This window comes from Maniola hyperantus, chromosome 5 (assembly GCF_902806685.2).
Source record: "Maniola hyperantus chromosome 5, iAphHyp1.2, whole genome shotgun sequence".
In the NCBI taxonomy this organism is placed as follows: Eukaryota; Metazoa; Arthropoda; class Insecta; order Lepidoptera; family Nymphalidae; genus Maniola; species Maniola hyperantus.
In genome coordinates, this window is record NC_048540.1 from 5,306,383 (window position 1) to 5,330,641 (window position 24,259).

The 24,259-nt window shown below is 35.4% G+C and overlaps 1 protein-coding gene across 6 annotated transcripts; it reads right to left on the reverse strand.

The window, feature by feature from the left end:
- Window positions 1–20: 20 nt before the first annotated feature.
- Window positions 21–14,428, reverse strand: sle (slender lobes). Of its 6 annotated transcripts, none has more exons than XM_069498456.1 (16): window positions 14,247–14,428; window positions 11,761–11,898; window positions 10,935–11,129; window positions 10,397–10,477; window positions 7,051–10,233; window positions 6,770–6,883; window positions 6,050–6,211; window positions 4,593–4,691; window positions 3,902–3,988; window positions 3,483–3,581; window positions 3,133–3,234; window positions 2,590–2,676; window positions 2,403–2,492; window positions 2,135–2,236; window positions 1,892–1,959; window positions 21–1,774 (listed from the first exon to the last, which is right to left on the reverse strand). In XM_069498456.1, the coding sequence occupies exons 1-16, from the start codon at window positions 14,269–14,271 to the stop codon at window positions 1,316–1,318; spliced, it is 5,091 nt and encodes a 1,696-aa protein (XP_069354557.1). In that variant the 5' UTR covers window positions 14,272–14,428; the 3' UTR covers window positions 21–1,315. The 6 variants fall into 6 exon arrangements, with proteins under 6 accessions (XP_069354557.1, XP_034824748.1, XP_069354561.1 ...); XM_034968857.2 differs by having other exon boundaries at window positions 2,590–2,679; XM_069498460.1 differs by lacking the exon at window positions 6,050–6,211 and having other exon boundaries at window positions 2,590–2,679.
- Window positions 14,429–24,259: the final 9,831 nt, after the last annotated feature.

The following is a 24,259-nucleotide window of genomic DNA, read 5'->3' on the forward strand; positions in this document are numbered from 1 at the left end:
ATGTGGTTATTTAGAAATAATTATATTTTAAGAAAGAATACTTTTATTTAATAAAATAAGTAGGAATTTCAATGCGTTATTAATGTATAATTGAAAACACGGCACATGGGCGATACCTTTTTACATAACATGCCAGCGCCCTCTATAGTGACTTTAATTTTATGGCGGGAAACTTAAACAGTAAACAGTTTTAAAATTAGAAAACACTAATAAAATTACCAAATTATGTACAATCATTTCAAATCAAACAATAACCCACAAATTATAACAAAAAAATAATATTATGTATGAAGAAATTAATATTTAAAAGCCTAGGGCATTTTTATAAAAAGTTCCTTGTTCAATCATGTTGTTTGACTATTTTATTTTTAAAATGGGTTTGAAGTATGCAGTATTTAAGATTTTTAGATGTACAACATTTAATGTTCTTAGCAAGTGAGGTGTTAATTAGTTTATAAACAAATATCTAAAAATATTAACCTGTGTTCTCAAGAAAAGCATAATATTATTACGCACATAACCTTTTAAATCAGTCAATTTAATTAAGAGATTTGTGTATATCTGAAATAATTGCATAGGAACCAATAAAATATGTTCTTGTTAATTACTTTTTAAAGTATACTTGCTAGTGTTGTGCTAGGGACTCCTTTTGCCTTGACCGAAACTTTAAAATGACAAATGTGGCTAACTCTGTTGTATGCAACCTTTAAAATTGATAGGTCTAAATCTAGTGCTATCCTTTTCCACTGGGAGCATTACGATAGGAATAGCAATACATTTATACCGTCATGTTAGTTTAGAGATAACAGAAAGCCACAATAAAGAGAACCTTAAAAAATAATCTAAAATCAATCACAGGCCCCTTATCTGATAGGTAAATCTAGTGTTATCCTTTTCCGCTGGGGGCATTATGGTAGGGATAGCAATACATTTATACTGCCATTTTAGTTTAGAGATAACAGAAATTAAAAAGAACTTTAAAAATAATCTAAAATCAATGACAGGTCCCATAAAAACTTTTCTATAATAATAGGTAAAAGAAGTTCAGTAACAAAGTAGTCAAAGTTAGTTTTATATTAACAATTAAATTTGTAATCTTAATTATTATCTAAGGGTATGTCTCAATAATATAATAAGTCAGAATATAACAGTTAATTAAGAAAACTATGAGAAGTTACACGATTCACAACGTTTTAGTCAACTACATGAACACAGCGGAATATTCAGCTTACACACATTCTCATACAATTTTGTGGCAGGCGACATTTTTGCCACTGTGGTCCGAAAGAACCCTAAATCACTGTCATTATTAATATTAAAATTTTGATAACTTCATATTTCTCTGCTTTCTGTACAAGTCGTATGTGCCTAACTTCTTTATTTTTGGAGCATGCAAATAATTGCCCCTGAAACTATTTATTGTGTTGGATTGGACTCCAAATGTTATATCACTGGGTAATACGTTAATTTTGAAGTTAGACGTAAAACCAGTGCAAGAGGTTGAAGCGGTGGGCACAAATGGTAGCACTTTTGGGGTTTCAAGACGTTTCTTTTTGTTTCTTCTATTTTCACGTGACTCGTTGAGACAAACACTTTCTTCTAGATAGTTTGATGGTTTATTCTTTCTCTTCTGTGTTTCTTGAACATGGAATTGTGTTGTAGATATCACTTTAGACTTCTTAGAAGGAACTTCCTTGTGTGGCACATCCTCTAATTTCTCCAACAAGGTGGGTGGTAGACGAGGCACTTTGTCGAAGATATTTACTTTCAGCACCTAAAATGAAATAAAATATTTAAGTTCTATAATTAAATTTTAATATTTTCGTCCTATAAATTTTGTATAATGCAGTAATGTTATAATAACAATAATATAAACAAATTATTATTTTACCTTTGTAGAAGATGTTTCGTCGTCTTCTCGTTCTTTGCGTTTTTTGTTTCTCCTTTTATTTGTTTCATCTAAAAAATTTAAAATTAGTTAAATATTTATCGAAGTTTTCAATGAAGACCTAAAGCAAAATTGACAAGTCTAAAAATAAATTTCCCTACTGATAATATTGTCTTTAGACCTGTCAAGTCAGTTTTGTTTAATTTAGAGATCCTATTCTATTAAATGAACAAACAAGAAACATACCAATTTTAGTAGAACTGTTTTGCAAATTGCTCGCTGATTTCTTGTCTTGTTTCTTGTTGCAAGATTCATCGAGTTTTTCTGCTATTAGTTCTGTATCCGCAACTAAACATAATGTTTTAGAGAAAAAGCTTTATTTTTATCTGTCTTAGATAATAATTTTGTTGTATTTCAAGATTTCTTCCGGTCTTGTGGTCTCAATGTTAAAAAAAGCGTTATTTACACTAAAAATGATACTTGGTATAAACATGCAATAAATAAAGAATTTTACCTGTTAGAATATCATCCTGGGTTACGATCTTGCGTTTTTTCTTTTTAATACCAACTATTGACTTGTTTAATGCTTTGGCAGTGTCCACATCTGGAACAGAACAACAATTTATTGTTCCTTTAGAACTTAAGGTACTGTTAGACCCGAATTATACATTACCCTGTCTTTGAGATTCAATAAATAATACCTGTAGGTAGAGTTTCCTCTTTTGTAGTATTGAGAGAAGAATTCCTCTTGCGTTTTTTAGAACTTGTTTCAATATTTTGAGGAATTTCCACTGAAACAATTATAATTTATTAATGTGGCTGATTTTGTGGCCGAAACTAAATTGACATATCAAAATCTAGTGCTGCCTTTTCCGCATTGAGCATTATTAAAGGGATTAGCAATACATTTAGACCTGTCATTTTAATTTAGAGATTGTGTACAACAGAATTAGCCACAAGTCACTGTTTAAATATCCTGTTTCTTTTTTAAATTTCGTTTTAATGATTAACATAATACAGAATCTATAGACAGATAGATAGATAGAAATAATTTATTGCACACAAAACATGAAATAAACAAGGCAAAAAAAAACAAAGACACTAAAAACAATTGTTTGCAAAGGCGGCCTTATTGCTCACAGCAACCTCCACCAAGCTAACCTTTGGTGAAAGGAGAAACTAGGTGTGTTGGATAGTACTTATAGGCAATACATAGAATCTATATTATAGAAGAATAGTTCTACCTGGAATAGATTCAGTTTTGTCTGCTGCACTAGGGTTAGAAGCAGATTTCTTGCGTCTCTTCTTTTCGTCTGTATCCAATTTAATTGGAACCTCTTGAATATCTATTAAAATAAGAAATTATTCTATAAGATCTCCATTATCATCAATAGACAGATTCTCTTGTACACAATCTCTAAATTAAATTGACAGGTCAAATCTAATGCTATCCTTTTCTGCGAGTGGGAAATTATGAAAGGGATAGCAATAGATTTGGAAGTGTCATTTTAGTTTATTGTAGAGATTGTGTACAATGGAATTAAGCCCCATTGTTTATTTAAATATAGTATCGTATTTAAACATATTTTTTTACCTTGTATAGAGGCAGTTTTGTCTGCAGCACTATGGTTAGCAGATTTCTTGCGTTTTATCTTATCGTTGGTACCCGATTTAATTGGAACCTCTTGATTATCTATTAAAATGAGAAGTCATTCTGTATTTATTGATTCCATCTAAGATCTCCATTATCATCGGAATAGTTATTTAAACATATTATCTTATACGTTTAAATTTGGAATGGAGATAGATTATACCATGGATTAACACATAGGCTACTTTTTATCCCGGAAAATCAAAGAGTTCCTGCGAGATTTTGAAAAACGTAAATCGACGCGGACGAAGTCGCGGGCATCAGCTAGTATTTTCATAAAATTTGGCAATAAGATTTTACAGATATCACATTTTTTAGGGTTTCTTAGGGTTTAAAATTCTGCAAGTGATAAAATAAAATACCTGCAAGTGCCTTGATGTCAGTCATTTTCTTTTGGCTGTCCAGTGACTTCATTTTTGAAATGGTCAACGATTGATTGGCCACATTTTCTGAGAAAAAAAAATACAAAATGAGAAGAGAGATATTTTTTGGGATGAAAAGAAGGTTTTCGACGCATTCAACGAAGCTTATAGTCTAAAGTGAAGACTTTTAAGTTTAAGCAATCAGTTTAGACTCTTAAACTGATTGAATATATATCTGAAACCATTTTCAGTGGTGGGGAGAGGAGTTAACAAACAGACAGACACACTTTGACATATAATATTGATTTCAAATGAAGTTCAAATATATAAAAATCCATAGTAATATTATAAATGCAAAAGTGTGTCTGTCTGCTAGCTTTTCACGGCCCAACAGTTTAACCGATTTTAATGAAATTTGGTATTACAGAGTGAGCATACATCCCGGGGAAGGACAGGCAGCTTTATATCCCGGAAAATCAAAGAGTTCCCACAGGATTCTTAAAGGCTCATCCGCTTAACCAATTTATATGAAATTGGATACAAAGGTAGCCTGCGTCCTGGAAATTGACATAGGCAACTTTTTATACCGGAAAATCAAATAGTTCCCACGGAATTTTAAACAAACCTAAATCCACGCGCACGAAGTCGCGGGCATCATCTAGTGTAATATAAATAATATCATTAAACATACCATGATGTTCTTCGAGATGCGGTTCTGACTGTCGCTTCTTTTTCTTTCCACTGGTAGGAGTTTTGACCAATGACTTGTTTGTAGATTGGTCACATACATCTGAAAGGATAAAACATTTTGTCCATTTATTTTAATACTAGCGATCCGCCCCGGCTTCGCATGAGTGCAATGTAGATACTTATGTGGTGTCAGTGAGGTGTCATTGCCTCGGAAACTCAAATGAGAGGGTTTTTTTTCCGACCTAATTCATATTATTTCAAATTCTCTAGGGATCTCTAATTTTTGAGAATTAAACTATAGCTATAAACCTTCCTCTTGAATCACTCTATCTGTTGGTGAAAACCGCATTAAAATCCGTTGCGTAGTTACGTATTACGCGTTCATACATACATACAGACAGCAGGATAAGCGACTTTATTTTATACTATGTAGAGATACTTATTGAAATGGATTAGTAATGATATGATGATTTTTCGTCTTCTCAATCGTTCACTCTTGACAGAGTGGTTGTGGCTGTGAATTCTTCACTGCTGATTCCCCTCTAGCGACTTCTGTACAAATACATGTATCTATACACTTACAATGCACACACGTTTGCATGATAACGCTGACAATAGTATTGTTATGTCTTCTGACATAGGAGTAGTTCTCCTGCTCCTAAAAGAAGACTCCAACCTCCTAGAGCTACCGTACACTTAAGTTATCTTAAATAAACTATTTTACTAATGATTTTAAGCTTATTTCGTGGTGTAACGACATATTTTAATGTAGACTAGCTTATGCTCGCGACTTCGGTTGCGTGGACTACACAAATTTTAAACCCCTATTTCACCCCCTTAGGGGTTGAATTTTCAAAAATCCTTTCTTAGCGGATGCCTACGTCATAATAGCTATCTGCATGCCAAATTTCAGCCCGATCCGTCCAGTAGTTTGAGCTGTCCGTTGATAGATCAGTCAGTCACCTTTTCTTTCTATATATTTAGATAACAGGTACATACCACGATTAATTTGATGTTTTTATTTGTCGATATTTCAACCCAATTGCATGGGTCACGACGGGACTGCGGTGCTACGAGAGATGAAGTTCGAGCTGTCATGGGCAGTAGCGAACTGCCCTCTTAATTATTCTTTTCGCTGGAACTTCGCGAGAGGGTAATTTATGTATTACCTAATATTTGACATATCGTCGATTCAGGATCAAACCGAGAATTCACTTCAAAACTCTACATCCCATGTGGTCTAAGTTGCAGGCATCATCTAGATTCTGGTGTATTAATAAAGTCTTACTTACTGATGTTCACTCTGGTACTACTCTTCCTCGTAATGTGCCCAAATAACTTGAGGATTTGCAACTGTACAAGCGGCCGAAAGCTTTTGATTTATTTTCAGTTATTTGAGTATGGAGACGTTAGTACGATGTAAAAACGTAAAAAACCTAAATAAAAATTACAACTGACCTGTTTGATCCATCACAATATCAATGTTATCTTGTGCCATGGATTTTCGCTTTGAACTCTTTTCTTTTTGATACGAAATCTCAAGTGGCGCATCATCTTCGAAACTTTCTTTGGTTGTTATTTTACTACGTGACTTATTTACTAATTTGTCCATTGCAAAGTCTACAAGACCAAAAAAATATTTTTTTTTAAAAATCTCTAGTCTATCTTGTAATTGTAGCCATCATCACTACCCATACTAAAAATGCGAAAGTGTGTTTGTTGGTTTGTCCTTCAATCACGTCGCAACGAAGTAACGGATTGACGTGATTTTTTGCACGAGTATAGTCAAAGACCTGGAGAGTGACATAGGCTACTTTTTATCCCGGAAAATGGAAGAGTTCCCACGCGTACGAAATCGCGGGCATCAGCTAGTAATATTATAACTATGAAGATAAACAAAATTAATAAACATGACGCGACAGAATCTGGCGTATAAATGCGGAAGTAATTGTCTGTTACCTTTTCACACCTAAACCGCTGAACCGATTTCAACGAAATTGATAAGGAGCTAGCTAGTATTCCAGAGAGGAACATAGGCCACTTTTGTCCTGAAAAATCAAAGAGCTCCCGCAGGATGTTTCAAAACTCTACATCCCACGTGGACTAAGTTGCTGGCATCATCTAGATTCTGGTGTATTAATCTTCTTACTGTCTTTATAATCTATAAGTCTTACTTACTGATGTTTTCAGTAGATTGATTTCTATCCTCTTTTAGACAAAGATTATTTGGTTTATTCAATGAATCTGTGTGCGATCCCACAGTATCAATAAAAAAGCTTACATCTTCATTGTCTGTAACAAGTCAAAAATAAAATATAATTATTACAATATTGTTATCATCATACACATCTAAATAAAAATTAAGTGTCTCTCTGTGATTCCAATCTGAAAAAGAGAAAGGAATCTGTATTTTGTGTATTGATAGGTACCTAGGCAAAAAAATAGATAAAAAGTCTTACCTTTACTTTCACGAATGTCTGTTTTTGCTTCTGTTCTTTTCAATGGTATAATTTCTTCTGAATCAGTACTGGCAGCCTTCAATTTATTTTGCAGTGAGGATGCATCACTATCATTGCTGTCTTCAGAGAACAATAAATGTAGATCTATAGAATCCGACGAGTCTTCATCGTCATCTTTTTGCGGTAATATTTCGTTTACACTAGGTTCTTTATTCTGCTTATTTTTTGGTTTCTCAGATTTCACTCGAGTTAAATTTAATTCGTCAATTATAGCAGGCTTCTCTTTTTTTTTCTTGTTTTTATTGTCAAGGTTTAATGAAAAGTCACAGACTTTAGGTTGTACCTTGCTGTTTTTGTTTAAATCTTTTAGTATTGAGTCATAATTCTGTATTATGTCTTCATCAACACTACTGATGGAATCGTCATCATAATCGGCAACCATTGTAGCCTGTAATGGGTCAAGAAACTCAGATTGAGTCTTTGTTGACTCATTTTTATTAATTTGGCCATTGTCAACTTCCTCAGAATCAATAAACGCTATGGTAGAGTTGACACTTCTAAGAGGTGTCTTTGGCTCTGTTTTTATCTGAGCAAGTAATGGGTCACTTTCTTGTATAGTTTCATTACAGATAGTCATTTCTCTTTCTATTGGAATACTTTCCGCACTACTGCTATCGCTATCAGGCAGCTGTTTGCTTTTCCTTATTGAAATCTTGTGCTCACTTTTGTCTGCAAGTAAGCTAGCCTCTTTGGTTGAGTTTAGTCTCAGTCTATTTTTTCTTGGTTTAATATCTTCCTCGGACTCTGAAGAACTTATTTGTTGGCGTCTGTTCTTTTTAGTTTTATTGGTTTCTGAATTTGTACTCTTATTAGAAGAGTTTAATTTATGCCGCGACTCAAACATCTCTTTGGAGGCTTCCTTTTGTTCTTTACTTTTTCGTTCATTGTATTTTTTCTTGGACTTAGCGGTCATTTTAAGTTCTTTGTCACTCATAGACAGATCATCATCTGAACCGTCTAATAATTCGTCATCATCTTCATTCGAACTCACTATGAATGAATCTTTTTCATAATCCGAGTCATCTGAGAATTCCTCGTCTGTTGTTAATGTTTCACCTTTGTCTAGAACTTCATGTTCTTTTTGATACCGTCGTTCACTTTCATCTTGACTGTCACCAGATTCATAGTCGTAACCCGCATCAAGTGCTTCATAATCAATTAAATTACTTTTTTCTGTGGCGTCATCATCTGATTCAATTTCCTCTTCTGATTCTTCCGAGCTTGATTCATTTTTCTTGGAATCTTTAATTTTAGGCATTGGTGTGTTCGATTTTTTATCAAGCGATACATCTTCTAATTCGCTTTCATTTCTCTGTTGGTGTGTCAGTACATCCTCGTCATTTACGTTACTACGGTATTCATTCAATGTATTCTCATCAGTTTCAATTTTTTCTTTTGATGATGTGGGGGCAGTTTCACTTTGAATAATACTTGTTTGTATTTTTGATGATTTTTTGCCTTTGCCTTTATTTTTACCATTTCCAGTATAAATAGGTTCTCTTAAATTTTCATCCTCTGACGACTCGCTCTCTTCCGTTTTAGAGATACTTTTATATTGATCCTTAGATATATTAGGTATTTCTTTGTTTGTATTTTTACTTTCCTTGTTCTGAGTGGAAGTTATTGAAATGTTAACATGGGTTTCTTTAAACTTTTTGATATTTTTATCTTGCAAAGGGGTACTTGTCGAACAATGCAGAGATAAATTTTTCTTGATTTCATTTTCTTGAGTAATGTTTAAATCATCCACAGATTTCGAGAGGAGCTTGTTATTTATGACTTGTGGTGACTTGACTGCGTTGTTGATATCCCCTGTAGAAGTGTCCTTTATTTGTGACAGTATAAGAGTACTTTTTGTTTCAATTTCACTTTTATCCAAGTTTTGAGTAGAGGAAGACTTTCTTTCAGATTTATTTACTATTTCTTCATTGGATAAATTAGAAAGGTGGACACTAGTAGATTCTCTTCCAGTTGTATTCAGTTCAGCGGTTTGCATTTCAGGTATAATTATATTTTCGGGCATTGTTTCATCAATATCCATTGGTTCACAATCCATTGGTTCACTATCTGTTCTTTGAATTAGCTCGTTATTGTTAAAGATATTTTGTTCATTTTTATCTAAATCTGATGTGAATGAGTTTACTTTTAATGGAGATATTTCACCAGTGTGCTCTACTTCAGGAACACATTGGTCCTCATGTTCATGTCTTGTATTTGTATTTATCTTTTCAGAATTTGAATCAGAATCTTCGATATAACTCATAGCTTTTATATCCCCGCTTGGCCCTTTTTCTAGGAGTTCACTTGTTATTGTATTATGATTTTTTGTGTCATTTTGACCAAGTGATAGCGTTTGATTTTCCGATTCCTTTTCAATATTGTCAATAGTTATTTTGTCTGAAGGCTCATTTATGTTTTCAACTATAAAGTTCATGCTGTCTTTCTTTTTTCTTTTCGAATTTAATGTTTTTGATATACTCTGGTTTAAACTTGCATTTAATGAACCATCTCCTGATCCAGATTTGTTTAGAAGCAGCGAAGTTGATGTAATACTATTTTTGATTTTATTTTTAGCGCTTTCATTATCACTGTAAAATTGACTGTCATTTGAGGCAGATAGAGTTGTCCATGATCTGGTTCGCTGTCTTTTTATTGTACTTTGTTTATTATCTGCATCTGACCAACTTTTATTGCAATTTGACTTGTTTATGGCTTCTGTATTTAGTTCCTTAGTAAATTTAGCAATGGCTATTGAAAGTCTATTTTGTTGAATTTTATTTTGTTGAGCACCAGGAGCATCAGTTTTATTTATTGGTTCAGGTGCAGTATCTTGTGAAGACAGGCTTGTAGGCTCTAGTATAATACTAAAATTTTTAATAGGTGTGGTTGCTGTAGTTTCTGGAACTGGTATATCATTACTGGATTCTTCAACTGTTTTAACTGTTATCTTGGGAGAAGTGTTTTTTTTCTCCAAAAAGCGAAGACTTCTGCGAGTACTGTTGGGTGAACTACTTTGGTCAGTTGCTATTTCAGACTCAGGCGTCAATTTTATTAAATTAACTTCAGGTTCTTCAATAATAACGTCTGTTATTTGTATTCCTTGTTTAGGAGGAAGTTGAGGTTCTGTAATAATTTATAATGATCAATTTTAGGGTTTAACTATTAAGGTTAGTTTCAAGTAAACTTATATAACAATAATATATTCCATACATTTAAAAAGATTATTCAATTTAACTAGGAAACCACAAATCTTCATTTATTAAAACAAGAATGTTATTAACTATACCTTTTTCAACACTGGATGCTGAATCTTTTCTAGTTCTGCGGGTTTGTCTGATAGGTGTTAAGGGCGCTTCACTATCACTGCCTGTAACATTAAATTAAAATTATGATGCAAACCTAAATGTTTTTAGATAATGTTAATCTCTAGGAAAACTAGTTTTACTGAGCCCACCAAGTGCAGATTGGCAGACTTAACAGTTCACACCAGAGGTGTTACGGAGATTCGCATCCGCATCTGCAAATGTGGAACATCCGCATCGACTAATGCGGAGCTTTTACGGAAGCGGTATAAAATATAGGTATCCATAACAACCCTGCTTCACACACCTTGGAAAACAGTATGAAGAACTCTCAAGCATGCAAGCTTCCTCGAAATGTTTTCATTCACCATTAAATCATATTTAATTGCTTACAATGCATATAGGTCTTAAAAGTAAGAGGTGCATGCTCAGGATCATACCCCAAATAGGAAGCAGAAGTGTAGCGAAACAAGGGGTATTGTTTAGAAATTACACAGATTTTAATCTTTTAACGATTCTTACCAGCTAATGATGCTCTTCGTGAAGCTCTTCTGGCTCTGGGTGAATCAACTGCAAGAGCAGTCTCAGATATGATGCTGGTGTTAGATTTGACTCTTGTACTACGTCTTGCTGGAGTCACTGGCTTCTCTTCAGGTACTGCTACATCTTTTGCAGCTGTCTTTTTGGTTGTTCTTGTCTTTGTTGTATTGTCTGGAACTGAGAGAAAGAATATTTGTTTAAATAACATTTAAAAAAAAGGTCATGAGTCATGACTAATATTCCCCTCCAATTGAGTGTAAAGCAGGAGCTAGGAGTGCAACTGGTGAAATTCGAACTGCCGACCTTTCGGTTTTCAGTCCGCTTGTAATAGCTCAAGGGTTAACCGTTGAGCTATTGAGGCTTATATCATGTTTATACTCCTTAAAAGTTATTTATGGGTACTGGCTATTTGTTATTGTTAAGTTATTTTAATATCTTTTTAGGAAAGCTACTTTCCATACATAAATGAATGCTAAAGTGTGTCTGTCTGATACCTTTTCACTGCCTATCTGATTAAACCGGTTTGACGAAATAATGTATAGAGATCATTACATCCCGGATACAACCTGTTACTGTTTGTTCCAGAAATCAGAGCTCCCACAGGATATTTTAAAAACCTAGATCCACGGGGATAAAGTTGTGGGCACTGTTTGGTACAGAGATGGCTTACATTCTGGACTCGGACATAATATGCTACTTTAACATTAAAATCTATATTTTCTAGTAAAAAACAAAAATATTTCATAGAATTAAGGTCAACCAACAAGTTATGAAGAAATTAAAACAAAAAGATATTTGTATAACATACTGTTTTCTTCAATAAGTTCAAGTTCAGGTTTTGCAGTCCTCCTCCCTCCTCTTTTCGTGGTTGGAGTGTTGACTGCCGGTGACTTGCTCTCCTCAGTCTGTTCTACAGACAGTCTTCTTCTTAAACGGGTCACTGGGGCTGTAGGATAGCCATTATTAACCATTTATAGTTACCGCATACGGTGCTGCACAGTGTTGCACAGCGCGGCACAAAGCGTGAAAATGTTATTTCAATCATTTCGTATGGTGCATGTGACATGTCGCACTAGAGCGGCGCAGCATAGCGCTTCGCGGCATAGAGAATATATTAACGCAAGCGACGCGCTGCGCAGCGCCGCTGTGAACCTGTCCAGCCTTTACCAGTACCCTTATTATAAATGCGAAAGTGTGTTTGTTGGTTTGTCCTTCAGTCACGTCGCAACGGTTCAACGGATTGACGTGATTTTTTGCATGGGTATAGTCAAAGACCAGGAGAGTGACATAGGCTACTTTTTATCCCCGAAAACCAACGAGTTTCCACGGTATTTTTAAAAACCTAAATCCACGAGTACGAAGTCGCGGGCATCATCTAATATCAAATGGAAGGGCTTATTGTGAGAATCTCAAATAGGTACAAGTATTATTTGAAATAAATAATTTTTAAAGTAATTAAATTTTGCAAATTTTTTTTATTGCATTATTTTATACTAGCTGATGCCCGCGACTTCGTCCGCGTGGAATTAGGTTTTTAAAAATCCCGTGAACTCTTTGATTTTCCGGGATAAAAAGTAGCCTATGTCACTCTCCAGTGGGGTGATTCTCTAACTCAGTGTCTAACACTGAACGATAGCCACAGAACTCATTTTTTAATCAGTTGAAGGTTTTCTACGAAAAAATATTTTACTACCACCCAGTGAAGCAGCAATGTAGAACCAACCAACCTCGGTGGCTATCATTCTGTGTTAGACACTGAGTTAGCAAATCACCTAGCTGGTCTTTATCTATACCCATGCAAAAAATCACGTCAATCCGTTACACCGTTGCGACGTGATTGAAGGGCAAAGCAACAAACAAACACACTTTCGCATTTATAATAAGGGTAGTGAGGGTACTGATATGCCCCCAAAGTGACCCTCATAGTTACACATCTGTGACATGTCTGGGTCACAGAAATTCATATTATGTGTATCACAACTTAATTGGTCTATTAGCTTTAGAGCAAATTGGCTGTGATAGATGAGTGATCCTATAACGGTTCTGTTTTCGTTTGGACCTACAGAACCCTAAAAATAACAAATTACATCTAGTGTTATGTTTGCTGAAACAGTATCTTAAATCTCACCATACAAAAGTTTCTTAAGTTTTAAGATTTAATAAACATTGGCATGGAAGTGCAAAAAAACAGAATCTCATGTATATTTCATTCTAGTAGGTATAATATTAATGTCATTAAAGCCTTACTTTATAGTTAAGACATCCACCTCCTATTCTGGAAGTTGGGACTTCAAACCCAACCTTTAACTTTAGGAGTTAGGTAGGTATGTCTATGTGTTTTAAGCAATTAAATATCACTTGCTTTAATGATAAATAGAAACATCATGAGGAAGCCTGCATGCTTGAGAGTTCTCCTTAATCTAATAAGTAGCCATTGTGGTGGGTGCATCCTCAATAATTATTATGACTAGGTAGGTTTATTTTAGCATCAGTTTATGTTTCAACAAAGTTCAAGAGAATTAAATAATACTATTCAGTATTTATCTCTGTTTTTTTTTAAATCTATTGTCAGGGTAAACCCTAAGGATCTTGAGAGTCGGTGATCACAGACATAAGTTGTATGAAACTGTGTTTTATAGCGATCATTGCAAAGATAGGTCTATTGCAATGATTGACTTTAGTAGTGGATGCTTACTTGCACTTAGAATGTTGAAATGTTCTTAGATTATAGTTTTTAAATAAATTATTGTGCAATATTATACTGTGCTCTTATTAGTATTAATTGTGTAGTTAATATTTATTTACACAAATAATTATTTCTTACACAAAATGAATAATAAGTAATAAATGCAGTTTACACAGATAGGCTAATAATGAACCTACGTACATTCACAACCTACATTTCAAAAATAAATAATGTAAGTAAGTACCTACTCACTTACATAATGTGTAAAATCGATTTCGATAGACATATAAAATAGATTTTACTACACTGATTGCTATAGATGAGAAATTCATAAAAAATACCTATAACCGTGCAAGTCTACAACTTCAAAAATGAGATGAGAGGAGAGCTTAGTACTTACCTATTTAATTTGGCATAAGTGGGTATGTAATATCGAATATATCACGACGATTCTTAATAGCATTGTTCTTAACATTATTAACATACAATATTAGTTTAAAATCTAGTTAGTTTGATGAATTATTATCTATACTCCATGCGTATTGCGTTGCATGCTTAACTACCATTTTCTACAATTTCTTATATTTAATTTTACTTGATATACATACCTCTGACGCCTGCGTCTTCGTCCATAATTTAATCAATTTTTAAACTAAAGCCTCGACACTATTTAATAAGCTTGAAAACACGTGCAATAAGATAAATAATTCAAACTTGCGCTTTTAGGTTGAGATAATGCTCGAACAGCTGTTGAGACGCCGCGAACTGTCATTTCAAACCGACGCGTGCTCGAAAAGCCGTCGATAATAGCAACATTAAACTAACCATTTCCGGTTTTAACACCAGAGACAACAACTTTTTTTGAGCTATACATAGGTACATAGGGTACCTACACAGCTTGATTCTTAGTCTGAGATACACACCATGATAAAAACCGATAACGAACGTAAAATTACATTATCGGGTAGTGCAACAGTGGTGACGGGTAACTTTAAAACTAAACTGATCAAAGTAATCATAAAAAGAGTAAAGACTATCGAGTACCGTGGGACTTCATTTCATGTGCGGCTATGAATGTGAAAGCCGTGGGCATCTAGTTTTCTAGAAATACAAGAGTGTCTCTGAGTGACCTAGGCATCAGCGCGTCTATTCCGTTTTCACGGATCATGCGCTAAACTGATCTTGAACGACAAAGGTAGCTTGCAACCTGGGGACGGGACATAGAATATTTTTATCTCGATAAGTTAAATCAAAGAGTTCAGTAAAGTTTTGTCGAGGAGTTAGATAGTCTCATTTTCTTGAGATTTCCGTTGAGATGAAAAGTTGTGTTTCGCACAGCCTTTGAATTCCTCACTACGCTTAGAATGCTATATTTGAACCACTCGCTTTCATCGTGGTTCAACCTTGGAATCCTTCGCTGGCTCGGAATTCAATACAAACTCTCACGACAAAATAACAACTTTGCAGCCTTGCATAACAAATAAAAATAACTATTAAAAGATGAAAAACTAATAGAAGCATAGTTGTTACCTAATCTACTCGTAAAATAAATTACCACCTACTTACCTCAAAAACTGCACGAGACAGTTTCTTTTTGTAAAAAGCAAACACCACATTGGTAGCGCCGTATATTTCAGTCTGTACCTACCTACGTTTTGCTTTTGCGGTTGAAAGTGGTTTGTTCTGCATTAGACATAAAGCAGCGCGCTCAGAGTTCTTTCGAGGATTTATGTTTTAACGAATATTTCCAGCGTTTCATGGAAATATTATTTTAATTAACTGACTTATAGATTATACCTAGTCTGTGGATCTATAACAGCTGATTGCAGCATACGAGGTAAACTAGAGGACATAGGTAAACTGAACAATATAATATTTCCTACTAGATGATGCCCGCGACTTTATCCGCGTGGATTTAGGTTTTTAAAAATCCCATAGAAACTATAATTGTTTTCTGTAATTTCCACAATAATTATTATTAGATACCTAAAGCCTACCTACTTAGATAAAAATTGTCATGAACAAAAATAAACCTCAATAAATTATCTATTAAACAGTTATTACTTATTAGTTTATTTTGATGGGGCTAATAGTTTCGGAAATAATATACTCAGGTATTTATTTTCCATGAGAAAAAATATTTTGCAAAAATCGTATTTTAGATCAGTCAGTCAGATTTTCGTTCTATATAGGTATTTAGATTGATGTACGTATCCTTTGTAGACGATTTTCAACACATAAATACTTATAGAGAATAAAACATTACTTTTCCAGACTACTTGATTAAAAAATAGCGTTAAAAGAATTCCAGATCGTGTTAAAGTATCGCCTGCAAACAGAGAGTTAAAACAATTCAATTAGAGTTTAGCGTCGCTTCTTTAATTGCTCTCAGCTTTTGACAAAAAAGTCAATAAAGTAGGTATTTATTTGTAACTTAATCCTCTTAAATCTTTGAGTAGGGAAAAACTATGCGGTATCCACTGTTCTGCGTTTCCACATTACGTAAAAGTAGGTACCTACCTACGAGTTATGACTTATGAAAGTAGAAACTGTTAGCGGCCGCGGGACTATTTAAAAAAAGAAGTATATTAGCCATGTTAATTATGACTAATATTCCCCTTTCTGATAGGAACGACAATAGTGTGACGGGTGGGGTTGGAGCCGCCAACCTTTCGGAATTCAGACTGCTCCTGAATAGTTCAACGGTTAAGAGCGGAACACTATAATTATTGCCAATATTGCCAGTTGAGACTTGTAACCGATCTTGTTTTTACGCACATGTAGGTATAAATAAAAATAAAAATAAAATAAAAATCTTTTTTATTCAAGTAAACTTTCACAAGTACTTTCGGATCGTCGGATGCATCTACCACTGGTTCGGAATGCCTTTCCTACCGAGAAGAACAAGCAAGAAACTCAGCGGTTGCTCTTTTCAAACTTGTAGAACCAACTCCCTAAGGTGGTGTTTTCACCGATTTCAACATGGCGTTATTCAAGGGGTGGATGAACAAATGCCTGAAAAGTCGGCAACGCATTGTTGGTTCCTAGGGTGCTGCAAATGATCATGGGTGGCGGAATCATTTAGGATCAGGTGACTCGCTTGCTCATTTGCTCGCTATTTGTACTTTGTCGCCTTCCTTTGCCACTAAGAACAAGTTTGCCACTAAGGACACGCATTATTTAGTTTGGCTGAAAGTCTGACTTCTTTAGCAGCCATAGCTGCACTTAAAGAAAAAGCCCGAGCTTCTCTAGGACTGCTATGAAATGCTCAAATGCTTTACTTTGAACGCCCAAGCCGACGACGAGCGTCTATATGTAATCCTAAGCTATTAAAAAATCAAGACGTTCTGCTGACGTTGCTGAAAAGAAGTAATTGACCAAGAAGAAGTAGCCAATATTTTATGAAGCTGTGGCAAATCGCCTTGTTTTAGTTACAGCTATTGTTTATAAAGATCTCGTAGAGAGTGAAAGATTTTGTAAGGAAAAGTAAGGAAAAAGAAAAGTAGACCGTGTCGAAATTATTCGATGCTATTGTGTCATTAACAAAAAAACATTGAACAGTCAGAAGAGCGTTCTAACAACGCTAATGCAGAGCACGTTTTTACGGTACCTATTTTACGTACAATCAGAATCACGTCGTATAGTACGCGGCATGTTGAGATGGAAATCGGGAAGGGAACACGTCACCCGCGCTCGACCGCACTGGGTTAGCGTGAGGGTTGTGCGGCTGTGCGGGACGTCCCCCCGCCTCATACCCCGGTTGCCATCTCAACCTGCCGCGGACTATAGGTACATAGGTATCTCCCTTCCTCTACATTGGAGTTTCAAAGTACACTCGCGCGTTGTAAAAGCCACCCGAAGTGCCATGGGGATGATACGATACGATGCAGATGCAACTACTGGTAAAAATACTCATAATATGCATTTGCTTCTCTTTTGTTCGTTACGTTATAAATGCGAAAGTGCGTTTGTTTGTTGGTTTATTAGTTGGTTTGTCCTTCAATCACGGTATCTTGTACTTAGTCTTGTAAAAGTTTACTTGAACAAAAATATATTCTATTCTATTCTAAATGTTGTCATGACCCTGATTGTTTGTCGCGTGGTGTCCAAATATTTGACTAAGTAAATAGTTTAATAAGAACTTACACCATATAAATTTTAACTAAAACTTCGAATTTTCTAATTTTCTGTAATTATGCTTTAATAAATTAATTTAAAACTAGATGATGCATGTGACTTAGTCCGCGTAGTGGATTTTAAACATCCCGTGGGAACTCTTTAATTTTCCGGGATAAAAAGTAGGCTATGTCTTTCCCCGGTAACGGTCATCAAAATCGGTGAAACTGTTGGGCCGTGAAAAGCAAGCAAACAGACAGACAGACAGACACTTGAATTTATAATATTAGTATGGATATGGATTATTTGGATTTTATGAAAATATAGGGAAGCGCCTTGCTTAAAAGTAGACAGATAAAAACCGTGGCGATAGCGTCACTTCAGAAGTACTTATATTAGGTTTTTTCAGGTTAAAGGACATTTACCGGAATAATATCTAGTATAAATTTAACGTTCTCGGCAGAGGAAATATCTTTTAATGCGAGCTTAAATCATTTTTATTAACTTTTAAAGGTTGAAATTATGCGCTGTGTCTGCTGGCTGTAATTTGCGGGAGGCTTGAATAATTTGCAAAGCAATCCCAAATTCAAAATCTTTAAAAGCGAAATTTAGAAATACTCGTAGGTACCTACTAACTTTTGAATATAAACGCGGATATACTTGTTACTTAGTTAGTCGGAAGTTCTCAGAAAAAATTCATTAGAATATTTTTTCAACAGTAGGTATCTTATGTGATTCAAATTAAGAGAAAGTTTGGGTTGGTGACATATTTTACGGAACCTACCACATTCTGACTCACGATTTTTTTGAAGATTGGAAGATTTTCATATTTAATTACAATTTAATTATTAAGTATTCACTAACACTTTAAACTATGCTAAACTGGAGGGTCTAGAAACTTGAAATTTTCGATAGTTATGTTGGTAAGTTCTAAAACCAGTTTCTATTTTCTAAACCTAGACCCCACACTAAGGGATCCTTCAAAAACCTTACTCCACACTGATGAAGTTGCGGCAATCAGCTAATATGTGTGAATCATAGTATAATCAATTAATCACCATGTAAGTACCTATTATGGAATTTATACCTACCTATGTATAAAAGGAAAAGCTGACTGACTGGACTGATCTATCAACGCACAGCTCAAATCATTGGACGGGTTTTAGCATTTATATATAGCTATTATGACGTAGACATCAAGGATTTTTGAAAATTAAATCCTAAGGGGGTAAAATAGGGGTTTAGTGTAGTCCACGCGAACGAAATCGCGAACGGTTGTAGGTACAAGAATAATTTGTACAACTGTTATTATTTTACAGTCGCATTAAATAGCTGATGTTGCACAAGGGACAAATATGGCTTTCCATTGTCCAATAAGCGTTCGTTATTACAGGCTACAGTGCGACGCCGTGTGTCAGTTCTGTAATCCCGGGATTTTTCCGCGTGAGATTTTAAAAATCCGTGCAGTTTCGATCTAGGCTCAGGCTGCGAGCTGTTTTAGGCAGATTTTGTGGCGGAAAGTTAAAAGCAAATAAGTAACAAAGGTTTGCTTGCTGCCTTTGTTGACTACCTAGCGCAATGGCGTGTGGAGTGTATCTTGAAAATGGGAGGTCCTGGGTTTGATTTTCGAAAGGGTAAAAGATTGATTGAGAATTAAATTGGTCTAGTATCTGCTGGGGACTAGGGAGGCCTCGGTCGCAGCTAACTTCTAGTTATCTCCTACCGCAATCGTACTCCAAGCGATGTAGCGTTCCGAAATATAGAGTGTAAACTTACACACTATATTTCGGAACTATTAACTATGTGTGTGTGTGTGTGGGGGGGGGGGGGGGGGGTTATTATGGAACTAGGAATCAGCTCAGGTTATTGTTGTAAGTAATGTATTGATTTTGCCAATGTCAACCCTATCTAATTTACAACAATAACTTTTTAACAGTAGGTAATAATTAATACTCACTCACATACCTACATAAGAGGAGTCTCTTTTGAGCACTGCCCATACAAATGAATTAAGATTCTTACTAGAAATATTAATCAATCAAAATCAATGATGTATTATTATGTGAGATTTACCAACGTGTAAATATTTGAGCCCGTCTAACTTATATTACTTATACAGAAATCTGACAAACTACAGACACAGATATGTAAATATCATTATACATAGTTCTTTCCTAAGCGAGTCTACATATTGTGATTAGTAGATTAATATTCAAATAAGAATCTGATTTCGTTTGTATGGTGTGTGATCGAGAGAGACTTCATTATTATTACTAGTTCAATGTACAGGAAAAAGGAACATTAATTGGTCAATTACAAAAAAGACTAAGATTACGAAATACCTCTGAATGAGTATTTTGCAAGGGTACTTCCCAACAAGGCTTAAACACTTTAAAAGGTCCGGAGACTTTGCATAACTGAAATACGTAAAAGCGATTTACATAATTTACTCTAACCGCAAGAAAGAGCCACGATATTTCTCATCGTCTGGTATTAATTTTAAAATACCTCCGGGCGAAATCTACAGATGTCCACGAAACAATGTTTGCGTTGCTTTGTCTCGAACTTGTTGGAATTTCAGCCGGAATTTTCTAAGGATGCCCAACATTATAAAGGTCTGTGCCTGACTCCTGCAAGTATATTGATGTTTTAAACATGGTTGCGATATCTACATTGTCAAGGCTTAGACAGACGCGACATTTGCGGGACGGAAACGTCTCCGACGCAGCTCCTAGACTTGTAGCTGTAATCATCATCATGATCAACCCATCACCAGCTTACTACTAAGATCAGGTCTCCTCTCAAATTGAGAGCAGGGTTTGGAATAGTCTACCACGCTGGTTAAGTGCGGATTGGCAACTTTCAGGTACATAATGATCAGTCCACAACGACGTTTTTAAAATAAATAAGTAGAGATTCTTGTAACGACGCAATAAATTGTAATTCAGCTTGTACAGCGCTGCGGCCTAAAATGTAATAAACGCTTCTTCTTCTATCTCTTATTCTTTATCTCTCTCTCATAAGTCGTGAGAGTGAACTACTATCTGCCTACTGTAATGTAAGTGTCCAAGACGCTTTTTTGAAAAGTTGGTAGGTATATATACACTGTACACCAAAGGGTTTACAGCTAAGGGTCAGGAATTTCGTATTAGGTATAGATATTATTATACCATCATACTTTCTTTTTTAACACGTTTTTATTAACTCGCTTTCTTGTCCGTCTGTTTGTTTGTGTTTTACTTAAAAAAATTGGGCAGCAACCCTGGTTTTTTCACCCAATAAGATTTCTTCGTAAAATGATAGAAGTAATTTAAGCTCCCTAAATGTTACGGGAAAGCTCCTTTCTGTATTCGCCGAAGCACTCATTAAGGAAGCATTTCCCGATACTTGACGCGGCGGCGCGCGTTGCGCTTGCACTGCTGCCCTCGATTTGATTAATCACCAGGGTAATTACGACCTACAGTATACACTCACACACTATACATGATAAGATAGAATACTTATTACTTATCGTTCGTTGTGGTGTTAGTAATAAACTCCAATTATCTATCGTGATGAAGCTAATTATTGCAGAATTTAATAAGGAATTAAGTACTTACCTAAGTAGGATCTAGATAATAATAATAGACCGTAGTTAACCTATTTAGTAGATATCAGTGGTAGTGGGTATGGGGTGGGTTGGTTGGTTATGGTGGTGGGTTTTGGGCCATTCATTACGTAGTGTCGGATCGTACGAGTGTAGGTTTCTGTAAATTGGGTTGAAATCCTACGATGATTTCTGAAAATTCGTTTCAGACTCTTGTTTAAAACTGAAGTCATATAGACAAAGGTTGGGTATTTCTTACAGTTATTCGAAATTGGATTTTCTTATTACTTTCTTTCTATGCATAGTGCTGGCAGCTGCTGCGAACGTGTTGAGCGTTCTCTATATTGTTTCATTTTGTTTTACAACTTTTATTAAATTAGTCCCAGGTACCTATGGAGGTTTTTCGTCTAAGTAGGTACCTACCTACTTACATTTTATTTTTTAAGTAGGAGTACCTAAGTACATACTTACCTACTTAGATTAAGGGGAATACGTCTTAGACTATGCTTACCTACGTTTTTATAGGAGGAATGTATAATATCCAAATGATGATGAATGATTTTTTTGATTTTTTTCAAACCTATTTACATTTTAATAGCAGGAAAATGTCATTAAAAATCAGTGCTTTTCAAAAAATTAAATTCTTGAAAATAATAGTTTTCTACTAATATTTGGAGTGCGATAGAAAAAGAGGTACAACGTCAAACATTTTAGTTGAATTCCATCAACTTTTTTGTTTTCAGTAAAACAGATGATCAGAGGAAATTCGGGTGTGACTGGTATTACGAGCTGTTGACTGGTTGTTCTAGTTAGACAAATTAGAAGCTAAACAGACGCCAACGGGCAAAGGCAAACGTTTAATTTCCTTTCGCACATAAATACTCCACTAGGCGACGACGACGCGACGAACTACATCTCAGTGACAATTCGTAAATTATACGAGACTGTTTGTCAGTGTGTCTGTTTGTCAGAGGGCTGTATCTCATGAACCATAATAGGTGAGAGTTAAAATGTTTACAGAGTATCTATTTCTATTGCCGTAATAATATTATAACAACAAATAATAAAAATTTCATAATGGTCGCCATTCATTTTTATTATTGCATATTTATCATGCAATTTAAAAAAAGGTACCAACATATAATATGAACCCTGAAAGCATTACACCAATAACGTTACTTACTACAAGTAAAAGCGAATTCCAATGGGACTTTGTAAGGTAGGCTGTATTTCTGATAAAGTCCGTGTCATTTCAACACGGTTGAGTCTCCAGACTTATAATGGAATTCCCTTACAGGAGGCCGAAATGAGGTCGCAACTGCTCCTCTTAAAGCCTGAAAGAAATAGAACGCGGTACGGAAACTATAAGTACGCGGCAGGTCAAGATGGCAGTCGGGGAAGTAACGCCCAGCACACCCGTACAGCCCACGCTAACCCGGTGCGGGCGAGTTCGGGTGACGTACTGGTGTGCGGGGACGTCCCCCTCGCCTCATACCTCGAGTGCAATCTCAACCTGTCGCGGACTATACATGGTAGGGTTTACGTGCGCAGCGACGACGCGTGCGACTGACTGCAGAAGCACTGCTGAAAACTCATGCTTCGCAGTATGAACTTATACTTACAGTTTCTTAAGTTACAACTCCTTGGAGACGCGTTTGACACTGTTTTCAAGCCACGAGAACGTCTTGCGTTATTTGAGGCTTTGATGAATTAGGTACAAGATTAGCTTCATCATGGTCAACCCATCGCTGGCTCAATACAGAGTACGGATCTCCCCTCAGAGTGAGAATGGTTTTGGCCATAGTCTGCCACGCTGGACAAGTGTGGATTGGCAAACTTTACACACCTTTGAGAACATTATGAAGAAATCTCAAGCATGCAAGTTTCCTCACGATGTTTTCCTTCACAGTTAAAGCAAGTGATATTTTAATTACCTACTTAAAAACGCACAACTCCAAAAACTTAGAGATATGTACCCGGGGTTGAACCCCCGAACTCCGATTAGGAGACGGACGTCCTGACCACTATAACGATTATAGGCTATCACAGCTTGATGAGCTTACAAAGTGTCTGTGAAAATATTGCCGCTATCGCCATTGGGGGTTCATGGATCATTTAGGTAATTTAGGTATGCTTTAAACTTATCAAAATATGGTAAGTTTTATAATGCAGTGATTAATTCACTTTTTTGGCTCTTCAGCATTTATATTACAGTCGAAGCGATTCTTTTTCTACGGTACACCACGTTAGTAAAAGTATCACTACTTTGTTTAAGGTTTGCGGCTTCAATGTCCAGCCCCGAAACATCAAATATAATTATCCCAAACACAGATAATGGAATCAGTGCCAAAAATTGGAAACCTTCACCTTTTTTACCCAATACTTAGGTTATTTATTTCCTTGTAAGTACTTTTGTACCTACATACTTCAATACTGCGCGATATAGTGTTTTCAAATGTTTAGTGTTTTGATCAGCGTTTTTTTAATAGATTAAGTTTGGATCAGTCTTTTTTTAATAAGTAGGTACTACACTCTCTTAAAAACCTTAGAATAGAAGACTATTTGGGAGGGCCACGTGGCGATCTGAATTGTATATTTGGGCACCACTGCACTAGCTCTGACTCTAGCATAAAATCTATCTCTGTGCCAAATTATATCATGCTCGGTTCAGCGGTTGAGCCGTGAAAAGACAACAGACAGACATACCTACAAATGTAGCTATTTTCGCATTTGTAACCAGACTTGGTTGGTTGGTTGTTATTAGGTAGACTACGTTACATAGGCTACTTTTTATCCCGGAAAATCAAAGGGTTCCTAAGGGATTTTGAAACGTAAATTCACGTGGATGAAGTTGCGGGCATCAGCTAGTACCTATTATTAAAAACCTAAAATACCTATGAAAGCTTGGTCATCTTCTAG